The following is a 12,422-nucleotide window of genomic DNA, read 5'->3' as shown; positions in this document are numbered from 1 at the left end:
TCCCCAATGACCTTGCTTCCACAACTGCTGCTGGCAACGCATTCCATGCTCTCACAACTGTGTAAAGAAACCGCCTCTGACATCCCCTCTATACTTTCCTCCAACCAGCTTAAAACTATGACCACTCGTGTATTTCTGCCCGGGAAATAATCTCTGGCTATCGAATCTATCTATGCCTCTCATTATCTTAAAAAATCACACAACACCAGGTTATAGTCCAACAGGTTTAATTGGAAGCACACTAGCTTTCGGAGCGATGCTCCTTCATCAGGTCATTGGGGAAGGCTCGATCATAACAGAGTTTATAGCAAAAATTTGCAGTGTGATGTAACTGAAATTATACATTGTCTGTTCAGCCTTTCATCTATTAGAATACAGTGATAGTTTCACTTCTTTCATGTGTAAATCACATAACCCTTTTTTTTTAAAAAGTTGCATTCTCGGGTTAGCTGTTAACAATGGTGATAGCTAGACAATAGGTGTTAGCCTCCTGTGTTCTCTGTCTATGACCTGATGTTTAGATTGATTCTAATCTTAAAAAGTGAGATAACAGAATTTTACATAAATTCATGTAGTTTTTGAGCTCCGAGTTCTACATGAATGTATGCCGTTTTTGAGCAAAGTGCAATGTAACTCTGCGAGTACAAATTCACCCCAGAAAATATGTGAGCATGTGGGTCTTTGTCTGTCTGTCTGGGGTGGGGGTTGAGTGTGTGAGAAAATGTGTGTAGTGGGTGCAGAGTGTCTTAAGTCTGTGAGGGGGTGCACGAGAGTGTGGGTGTCTGTGTGCACATCTGTGTGTACCTGTGTCCGTGTGTATGAGAGTGTGTGTGTGTAGTGCAATGGTGATCACCTGTAATGTGACATGAACCCAAGGTCCCGGTTGAGGCTCTCCCTATGGGTACCGAACTTAGTTATCAGCCTCTGCTCGGCCACTTTCCTCTGCTGCCTGCCCCGAAGTCCACCTTGGAGGACGTTCACCCAAAAGGTCCGAGGCTGAAAGTCCTGGACACTGAAATGTTCCCCAACTGGGAGGGAACCCTCCTGTCTGTTGATGGTTGTCTGGTGCCCATTCATCCGTTGTCATAGCCTTTGCTCGGTTTCCCCAATGTACCATGCCTCCGGGCATCCTTGCCTGCAACGTATAAGATAGCCAACATTGTCTGAGTCACATGAGTACCTGCCATGTACATGGTGGGAGGTGATCCCACACTATTACGCCCACTACACACACTTTCTCACATTCATAACCCCCACCCCAGACAGACGTACACACACACAGACAAATACCCACATATTTTGTGTGGGATGAATTTGTACTCGCAGAGTTACATTGCACTTTGGTCAAAATCTGCATACATTCATGTAGAACTCTGAGCTCAAAAACTGCATGAATTTATGTAAAACTCTGTTATCTCACTTTTTAAGATTAGAATCAATCTAAACATCAGGTCATAGACAGAACACAGGGGGCTAACACCATCAACATATTGTCTAGCTGTCACCATTGTTAACAGCTAACCCGAGAATGCAACTTTAAAAAAGGGTTTTGTGATTTACACATGAAAGAAATTAAACTATCACTGCATTCTAACAGATGAAAGGCTGAACAGACAATCAATATTTCAATGTATAATTTCAGTTACATCACACTGCAAATTTTTGCTATAAATTCTGTGTTACGATCGAGCCCTCCACTATCACCTAATGAAGGAGTGTTGCTCCGAAAGCTAGTGCGCTTCCAATTAAACCTGTTGGACTATAACCTGGTGTTGTGTGATTTTTAATCTCATTATCTTGTATAACTCAATTAGGTCCCCTCTCCTCCTCCTTTTCTCCAATGACTAAAGTCCGAGCTCAGTCAACCTCTCTTCATAAGATAAGCCCTCCAAATCCAGGCAGCATCCTGGTAAACCTCCTCTGAACCCTCTCCAAAGCATCCATATCTTTCCTATAATAGGGCGACCAGAACTGGACACAGTATTCCAAGTGCGGTCTAACCAAAGTTTTACAGAGCCACAACAAGATCTCACAACTCTTAAACTCAATCCCCCTGTTAATGAAAGCCAAAACACCATGTGCTTTATTAACAACCCTGTTCACTTGGGTGGTCATTTTAAGGGATCTATGTACCTGCACACCAAGATCCCTCTGTTACTCCACGCTGTCAAGAATCCTATCCTTAATCCTGTACTCAGCTTTCAAATTCGACCTTCCAAATTGCATCACCTCGCATTTATCCAGTTTGAACAACATCTGCCACCTCTCAGCCCATCTCTGCATCCTGTCAATGTCCTGCTGCAGCCTACAACAGCCCTCTATACTGATAACGACACCTCCAACCTTTGTGTCTGCAAACTTGCTGACCCATTCTTCAATCCCCTCATCTAAGTCATTAATAAAAATTACAAACAGTAGAGGCCCAAGGACAGAGCCCTGTGGAACACCACTCACCACAGACTTCCAGGCAGAATATTTTCCTTCTACTACCACTCACTGTTTTCGGTTGGCCAGCCAATTCCGTATCCAGACAGCTAAGTTCCCCTGTATCCCATTCCTCCTGACCTTCTGAATGAGCCTACCATGGGGAAGCTTATCAAATGCCTTGCTGAAGTCCATATACACCACATCCCCAGCTTGACCCTCATCAACTTTTCTAGTCACATCCTCAAAGAACTCAATAAGGTTTGTGAGGCATGACCTGCCCCTCACAAAGCCGTGTTGACTACATTTAATCAAGCCATGCTCTTCCAGATGGTCATAAATCCTATCCCTCAGAATCCTTTCTAACACCTTGCAGGCGACAGACGTGAGACTTATTGGTCTGTAATTGCCAGGGATTTCCCTATTTCCTTTCTTGAAGAGAGGAATTACATTTGCCTCTCTCCAGTCCTCAGGTATGACTCCAGTGGAGACCGAGGATGCAAAGATCTTTGCGAGTGGCGAAGCAATTGCATTTCACGTTTCCCAAAGCAGCCGAGGACAAATCTGGTCCAGGTCTGGCGACTTGTCAAACTTAATGTTTGACAAAATTTTCAGCACATCAGCTTCCTCTATCTCTATCCATTCCAGCATGCACACCTGCTCTTCAAAGGTTTCATTCACTACAAAATTCGTTTCTTTCATAAAGACAGAAGCAAAAAAAAAACTCATTTAGGGCTTCCCCTACCTCCTCAGACTCCACACACAAGTTCCCTATGCTATCCCTGATCGGCCCTACTCTTTCTTTGACCATTCTCTTATTCCTCACCTAAGTGTAAAATGCCTTTGTGTTTTCCCTAATACGTTCTGCCAAGTCTTTCTCATGCCCCCTCCTGGCTCTCCTCAGACCATTTTTGAGCTCCTTCCTCACCTGCCTGTAATCCTCTAGAGCTGAGCTTGACCCTAGCTTCCTCCACCTTATGTAAGCTACCTTTTTCCTTTTAACAAGAAGCTCCACCACTCTCATCATCCAAGGTTCCTTTATCTTACCCCTTCTTGCCTGTCTCAGAGGGACATATTTATTCATCCCTTGCAACAACTGTTCCTTAAACAGTCTCCACATGTCTATAGTGCCTTTACCATGGAACAATTACTCCCAATCCATGCTTCCTAACTCATGTCCAATTGCATCATAGTTTCCTCTTCCCCAATTAAATATCCTCCCATTTTGCCTAATCCTCTCCATAGCTATGTAGAACATGAGGCAGTTGTAATCACTATCACCAAAATGCTCTCCCACCACAAGATCTGATACCTGCCCCAGCTCGTTTCTGAACACCAAGTCTAGAATGGCCTCTCCCCTCGTCAGTAACAACATAATAAGTGAATCATATAATTAAATAATTAACTGAAACTTATTAAGAACAGCAGCATAGATAAGGTGTCAAGATTACAGCATGTGGGTGCACCTGAATGCAATAGCAAACCAGGGCAATGTTCAAAGTTTGAGCAACTTCAGGTCAGAGTTTATGACTGGAGGCTTAAACATGAACACTGAAGAATCAGAAATGCAGGTGGGGGAGTTTTCTGCTGTACTGATGTATCTGATGTACTGCGAACTCAAGTGGAGGTGTCTGGGTCAACAGACCTTTCTTCCTAAGGACAGACAAAGAAGAGCTGAGCGCCACAATATAGTTCTTTAAAAACTTATCATTGAACTCTACAGTTGGTAATTCCCTTCTACCACCCAAGAAAGGTAATCCAAACATCATCTCACAAGGAGAGAGGCCTATATCACGCCTCGGCACAGTCCTAATGCATAGCAACGCGATAGGTAAACATTTTGTCTATGGTAATTGAGTCTCTAGGACTAGCTTAGACAATTGCTTCTTTAAGGTTTGATTCATTCGTTCCACCCGTCCAGAGGAAGGTAGGTGCCAAGGAGTGTGAAATTCCCAAGAGATTTCTAATCCCGCCATTACTTCTTGTAGGATCTTAGAGGTAAAATGGCTACCTTGGTCTGAATCTATACTTTCCACCACTCCATATCCAGAAATTATATGTTCTAAGAGTTTTCACTACTCCCTTTGAGGTGGCTGAGGACATTGGAAATGCCTGCACCCACCTAGTTAGGTGATCCATTAGGACTAATAAGTACTTTTGTTTCCCTACTGGGGGTAATTCTGTGTTGCCTACCTGTATGCTTTGAAAAGGTTTTACCCCAGGGTTTCTTCCACCTCTTGGTCCCCCTCTCGTTACTTTCTTATTAATCTTTTGGCAAGTTGGGCATCCTGCACATACCTGCTTGGCTAACGTGTATATCCCTTTACATCTGTACTTCCTTAACACTATGTCACACATAACCTGGAGCCCCAATGACTGCCTTGGTGCAAGGTGGCTAGGATGTTTCTCGTGAATGGTTTACTTAATAATTCCCTTCCATCCGGGAGGATCCATCTTCCTTCGGTTGTCTTAGTGGCCCCTATTTCCTGGAATTCTTTTTCCTCTAATTAGGGTTGGCTCAAAAATAGGCACCAAGAATTCTTCGCCTTTTACTCCGGAAACCCTGAGGCTCTTGTTTGTCAATTTAACGCCGGTAGGTCTAAAACTTAGGGATGACCATGCTGTTCCCGTATCCACCAAAAATACTGCCTCCTCCCCTTCAGGTCCCACCTTTAGATTTATCAAGGGTTCCCAGTGGGTCTCAGGAGGAAGGTACTGACTCCCCTAGTCCTCATCGAAGGTCATTAGGGAAACGGTTTCCCTTTCTCGCGCTAATCCCGGGCATTCCCGTTTAAATGCCCCACTTTTCTGCAATGGTAACATCCTGCCTGCTGCCTCCTTCCCCAGGTGTCCGACCTATGTCTTTCGTGTCCTCCCCTATCCTTCCTGCTATCCCATATCCTTCCTGCTATCCCCAGATCCCAGTCTCCTTTTTGTTATTTCTTCTACTGCCGCCACCATCATTTTGGCTTTCTGTTTCTGCTACTCGTCTTTTCACATACACTTTCTGTGCCTCATGTAACAGCTCTTCCATCTGTCTTTCACTCCATCCATCTAATTTCTGTAATTTCTTTTGTATGTTCGGCCATGATTTAGTCACAAACTGGACCTTTAAGAGTCCCTGAACTACCGGATCATCGGGATCCATTCCCGAATATTTCCTTGTGGCCTCCTTGAGCCTTTGAAGAAATGCAGAAGGGGTTTCATCCTTCTCTTGTTGTATTTCAAAGGCCTTAACAAGGTTTTGTGATCTAGGTGCCGCCTCTTTAATTCCCAATATTACCATTTCCCTTAGATCCCGCATTGATTCTCTATCGCGTGTTCTATTATTATCCCAGTGAGGATTGGCATTCGGGAATTTCTGATCTGCCGGGATTACATTTAGTCCGGCTGGATGCCTCTTTCCCCATTCCTGTAAGGCTGCTCTCCTGATCATACCTCGTTCTTCCCTGAAAATAGGGTTCCCAGAATTGCCACCAGTTCTCCCCAGGTATATAAATTGGGTCCTAGGAAATGATCTAACTGTTTGGCCAGTCCCGCCGGATCCTCTATCAGACTTTTCAATTCCTTCTTAAAGGCCCTAACCTCACTGCTAGGTAAGGGAGCGTTTACATATCCGATTTCACCATCCCCAATTGGGACCTCTCTTAAGGGACATAATTTTATATTTTCCATTATCTCTGCCCCTCCTTTACGTGTGGTGGCTCGATTGACTCTGGGCCCCCTAGGTTCTGCATCTTTTAGCTCAGAGTCCATTTCTCTTTCAGTTACTGGAGTTGCTTCTGGTTCTGAGGCCGTAGGCCAGCTGTAGAGACGGGATAGACGTGTCTCTGGAGGAGGGTATGGGGGCGGTTAACAGGTTAAGGGATCCCATTGTGGTTTCCCTTGTTCATTCTTTACTTGCTCTTTCCCTGATTCTTCCATCTTCATGGAATACAATTTTACTCCTGCCCTCCCTATCCAGCAAGCCGCATATTCTGATTCTTCTTGACTGTATGTTTCTTTCCAATTGACGTATATATTTAAATCTTGGCACAGCCAATCCTCATCGGACCCATATTTGGGCCAAAAAATACCAGGCTCCTTAATGCTTTCTCGAGTCCAGACAAAACAACAATAGTTTATCATTTTAGCCTTAATCTTTCCCGCACGTCCAGAAGTTGTGTTCCCAATTTCCCAACATTCTCCCCAAAGGACTGTCGGGCTGAATATATCCCCCTTTAACGTTATTTGCAGATCGATCGTTACACAGGCAACTCCCCGTGCCTCCCATTGTTGCTAATTTAATTAATCTTAACGAGGTCAGGTGTCACCTTCTTCCACACCCCCTTCAGGGTCCTGACCAGGGTCTGATTAATCTGACCAATTATAGGCTTTATTTTATATCTCGCCAATTCCCCGTACCATTCGTACGTCCCCGACCACCAAGGCAATACTTAAAGGTCTTTTTTCTTACCTTGGTCTGTGCACAGTTACCTGGTCGTTTCAGTTCGCCCCATCCTGTGGCAAGACTTGCAGCAACTACCACTGCCTACCCCGGTCGCCCAGATATATCTTTTAAGACCTTTCCTTACCCAGGTCTTGTACACAAGAGTTACCCAATCAAGCCCGCCACATCTGCCCGTCTTGTTTCCAGGGGCCAGTCCAGATCACTTAGCTTAAAACCATTTCTTAAAAAAAACTTCTATATTCATTAAAATCTTAGCCTTAAGTATGCTGCAAGAATCCTGCGACCGTTTGTGTAACGTTCCCTGCTTCCCCCACAACATCCCACCGCCCATCTGCAAAAAACATCTCTAACCACCACCGCCTGCAGAAACTACATTTCTAACCTCCCACATTCGTGAGGGGAATTGACACCATTGTCTACAGTAAAGAGTCAGTCTAACTGCTTATAGCCTGCTCAGTGCCTGCACGGGAACTTTCAGTGTGGGGGTTGGAGGATTCAGTCATTCTAGACTATGTCAACACCAATGACAGGTTCTACAGAGTATAAGGAGGTTGATGCTGAATTAAAAGGTAGAACCTCAAATGTTATAATTTCCAGGTTATTTCTTGAGTTGCTTGCAAATTGGAAAGAGGATACACGAAACTAGAGAGATGCATGTGTGTCTAAAAGACAACTGAGAGAGAAGTGGGTGGTTCATGGGACACTGATACCGATACTGGAGAAAGCGAAGGCTGTATTATTGGGAATGTCTACAACTGAACTGTGGTGTGATTGGTGAGCTTGCAAACTACCTAACTTGAGAAGTTGAGGAAATTAGAACTAAATGATAGGGACAAGGGATCAAATGTAGTAAAACAAAGATGTAGCAATGCGGATGTTGGACTGGGGTGGTCACAGTTAAAAAATCACATGACACCAGGTCATACTCCAACAGATTTATTTGGAAGCGCTAGCTTTCGAGCACTGCTGTTTTGTCAGGTAGCTAGTGGAGCAGCATCATAGGTCACAGAATTTATAGTAAAAGATCAAAGTATCATACAACTGATGTGATGTATTGAATAAACTCAGATTGCTTTCAGTCTTAATCTCTTAGAATGGAGATGTAGGTTTTGATTCATTAATATGTAAATCCCAGAACTACTTTCAAGTCACATTCCTGAGATAACTTAAGGTTTTATATTTTAAAAAATGTTATCTCAGCTCAGCCAATGCATTAAAGGTGTGAAGTTAGAGTCTGTATCCCAAACTTGAGTCAGATTGGGTCTATTTGCAAAGTAGGAATCTATAAAATGTCACATGGACCAACTGCCTACAGATTGTGTGCTTTTTGTACAAAATGGAACGTATCTCCAAATGTAAATTCACCCCATAGTCTTATATGTGTGTGTGTGTGTATTTGAGGGAATGAGTAAGTGCGTGTGTGTATGTGCATGAGTGAATCTGTGTGTATGTCTTGAGTGTGTGCGTGCAAGTGTGACAGAGTCTGTGAGAGGGTGAGTGTGGGTATATGTGTATGAGAGGGGGTCAGTCTGAGTGAGTTTGTGTATGTGTGCGAGAATGTACAGTGCAATGGAGTCATCTGTAGTGTAACATGAACCCAAGATCCCAGTTGAGGCCATCCTCATGGGTACCGGACTTGGCTACAACTCTGCGTTGTTGCATACCCCGAAGTCCGCCTTGGAGGACGGTCACCTGAAAATCCAAGGCTGAACGTCCTTGACTGCTGAAGTGTTCCCTGACTGAGGGGGGACATCAGTCTGGCAATTGTTGCACTGTGTCCATTCACCCATCATCATAGCGTCTGCTTGGTCTTGGAACTCACTGCTTGAAAGAGGAAGAGAGGCAGAAAGTCTCAACTCTTGATTTATATTATTCACATGTACCAGAGTACAGTGAAAAGTTTTGTTTGTAAGCAGTATAGGCACATCATAGCAAACAAGGACATACTGATCCTAGAGTGCTAACACAGACCAAAGCATCCAAGGTTACAGCTACACAAGAATTTGTGGGCGGCACGGTGGCACAGTGGTTAGCACTGCTGCCTCACAGCACCTGAGACCTGGGTTCAATTCCCGACTCAGGCGACAGACTGTGTGGAGTTTGCACGTTCTCCCCGTGTCTGCGTGGGTTTCCTCCGGGTGCTCCGGTTTCCTCCCACAGTCCAAAGATGTGCGGGTCAGGTGAATTGGCCATGCTAAATTGCCCGTAGTGTTAGGTAAGGGGTTAATGTAGGGGTATGGGTGGGTTGCACTTCGGCGGGTCGGTGTGGACTTGTTGGGCCGAAGGGCCTGTTTCCACACTAAGTCTAAAGTGCACAAAGCAAAATCAACATTATCTGAAGTTAGAGAGGTCCTTTCAGCAGACTAATAACAGCAGGGAATAAACTGTCTGATTTGCATCTGAAGTGCCTGCAGTACTACTACACAAACGCTGCAAAGTGGGTTTAGATAGAATGGCTCCGTTTTTTTTCAAAGGAATAGACAATGGGCAGAGTGACCTCTTTCTGTTCCATAAAATTTCTAGGATTCTACGTAAGAAGTTTAGGTCTGACCTCAACAAGCTGTATGTAATCAATCTTGGCCTGACTGCACAGTTAAAAATTGGGAAGATATTGAAGACAGAGTCTGATTCAGGATATCCTTCTATATTAAGACACTACACAAATGCAAGTATATGGGTAGGGAGGAGCAATGCCTGCTGGTTGATCTAAAATTCAGTGCCAGACAGGTAGAACAGAATTAAAATAAAAGTTAAGTATTGGAGGAGATTATTTTTGTATTAATTAATAGACAACTATCTTCTCAATGCCTTAAAGGTCTTTCTTTGAAAATATTTTATTCCTAAAATATCTGGGTTGATTGTACATGGATTGAAATAATACTATTGATTAGAAGTCTGGTTTAGATTCCTGTTTTTGACCACTACCACAATACACTTGTTCTTTCAGTGCATGTTAACCAAGAACAGGAATGGGTTTGTATGATGAGGATTCCCAGTGGGATTGTATACATTTGTCCAAGTGGGGTTCCGTAAGGCACTTAGTTCCTTTTGAAATAGATTTTGAGCAGCTCCTTTGGTGCAGTTATCAACCTTGCTTTCCTTGTCAGTAATGGCAGCAGTTTGATCAGTCACTTTTAAGTTAATATGCCTTTAAGGAAGGTCATTGTTTTTCTTCTAGTCCCTTCCCTTCTTTCTGCACAATTTTTTATTGACATCTCTTATTGATGTTCAGCAGTGGAAAACATTCTAGTAAGCGTCAAACAAAATGTGAACAGTCCATGGTAGATCCAGCTACAAAGACTGCTGCATCACAGTCATCCTATATAAGGAAACAAATCTTTGTGTAGAATCTGTGTCCCAGTTTCTTGATGCTGGCTGCGAAGGAATTTCAAGTAATGTCGTTCAAAGATGTGGCGCTGTGGCTTTTAGGTCACTGGCTCAGTGCTAGCCAATAACCAATATCATGTCAAGATTCTGGACAGTTTCACAGACCAGCTGTAAAATCCACTTGGAAATCTACACCAGATTAACATTACAATCTACAGTAACATCCATAAATTATTGCAGTACAGTTATGAATGTGACACCATCACACACTGTCCATTGATCCCAGAATACAAACTGTCTATTATGATCATTGACTGCCTGAAATATATATTTGTATATAAATAGATTTGTTTAAAAACAATATCAAAGTTTTCCAGTTGAGGTTCCTTCATAAACCTAAGTGGTCAGTGCATTATTTTTGTCCGCATAATTTCCAATCTTCTCATTTCTTTCTTTCACAGACGTTGCCTCCTTTTTTCATCCTGTGGAGAACATATTGGAAATGTAAACATTGACAGTGTCATCGAAAGACTGAATCACAAGCTTCTGGACTAACATCATTCCAATTCCTACTGATGCCTTGCACGGTTACCAGGGAGTTCATAATCCACAGTTGACCTGTCAGTATTTGACGACAGAAGCAAGTGAACAGTTAACTTCATGTGATAAAGGTTTGCAACATATTGATATTATTTGGGAACTGGGAATCAAAAGGGAGGAAAATTAGATTTTAGTTCTGTGAAGTTTTACTTTAAAAGCAAAGGTCTGGAAAAAAAATGGTGGAACAAGAGTAGCTTGGATCTTGCAGCTTCTCCTGAGTTGCAAGCTTATCTTGTGGATTTCCTGTGGTTATTGTTGAAGGGGATAGTTTCTCAGCATAAAATACAAGTGGCAGGCAGATCTTGGGCACTAGGAATGAATCTTACATTAAGGAGGGTTTGTCAAGATTTAAAAGAATAATTGATTAGGGGACTGTCCTGACATTGGGCACAGACAGGAGACTCTACAGCCCTGCCTGTGAATGTAGGAAAGGATGTTGCCTTCCTAGTCTAGGGTTAAGGTCATCTCAAAAAGGTTGAAACATATTGTCAAAGGGGAGAGTGAGAAGGCAGAAGTTGTTACACACATTGATAGGAATGACCTAGGGAAAGAGTTAAGGTTTGGCAGAGTGAATATAAGAGGATTTCCCAGAGGGAAGTTGAGTCACCCACATTGCTGTGGGTTTGGAGTCACATGTTGGCCAAATCAGGCAAGGATGGCACATTTCCTTCCCATAAGGTAGTTCCTATGTTTCTCCTTAAAAATGGATACCCAGTCCTGCTAGAAGAACTGATCAGCTATAACTGTAAGATTAATAAGAAAGAGGAATTTGTAGACAAGGTGACAAAAGTGGATGAAGTAGGATGGACCTCCAGGTGGGACGAGATTAGTTTGGGATTTTGGTTTGCATGGACTGGTTGGACTGAAGGGTCTGTTTGACGATGATTCTAAAGAAAAAAGGACAAGTAGAACATTAAAAAGCAGAATCTCAAAGGTAGTAATCTCTGACTTACTTACGGTGTCAGAGTTTAATGAGAGTAGGAATAAAATGATAGGGCAGAAAAAGCAAGGCTGAAGAGATGGTGCAATGTGCAAAGATTCAGATTTTTGGATCATTCGGATCTCTTTTGGGGCAGAAAAGACATGTTTAAAAAGGGACCAATATTCTGGCAGGGCGACTTGCTAATTATGTAGATGGGCCAACTAGAGGGGAGGCCTATTGGATTTAGTGCTTGGCAATGATCCTTGCCAGGTGTTCGATCTCTCGGCGGAAGAGTATTTCAGTGATAGTGATCACAAGTCTCTGACCTTTACTACACTCTTGGAGAGGATTAGGAGTAGACAGTATGGGAAAGTATTTAATTGTTCAAAATTTGTGAGAAGATTTGTCGCTCAGGTGCTCGTTGTTGTGGTTCTGTTCGCCGAGCTGGGAATTTGTGTTGCAGACGTTTCGTCCTCTGTCTAGGTGACATCCTCAGGTTTTCTTCACTGGAGTGTAGGAGATTGAGAGGTGACGTTATAGAGGTTTATAAAATCATAGGGTGAATAGCAAGGCCTTTTCCTTATGGTGGGTGAGTTCAAAACTAGGGGGTATATTTATAAGGTGAGAGGAGAAAGACATAAAAAGGACATGAAAAGCAACTTTTGTTTTTACAGACTGGTGTGTGGAATGAACTGCCAG

General features: G+C 43.1%; 1 protein-coding gene across 1 annotated transcript in view; it reads right to left on the bottom strand.

Moving 5' to 3' along the window:
• Positions 1-9,727: 9,727 nt before the first annotated feature.
• The window catches only part of ddx51 (DEAD (Asp-Glu-Ala-Asp) box polypeptide 51), a 45,267-nt gene continuing 42,572 nt past the window's right edge, over positions 9,728-12,422 (bottom strand). The window contains exon 16 of the mRNA XM_060844087.1: positions 9,728-10,683. Within this exon, the coding sequence (XP_060700070.1) occupies positions 10,657-10,683 (27 nt within the window). The 3' untranslated portion in view covers positions 9,728-10,656. The remainder of the gene's footprint in view (positions 10,684-12,422) is intronic.

The sequence above is a fragment of the Hemiscyllium ocellatum genome, chromosome 24 (genome assembly GCF_020745735.1).
Source record: "Hemiscyllium ocellatum isolate sHemOce1 chromosome 24, sHemOce1.pat.X.cur, whole genome shotgun sequence".
NCBI lineage: Eukaryota > Metazoa > Chordata > Chondrichthyes > Orectolobiformes > Hemiscylliidae > Hemiscyllium > Hemiscyllium ocellatum.
Note: the sequence above shows the minus strand (reverse complement) of the source record. Positions and strands in the feature narration are given on the sequence as shown.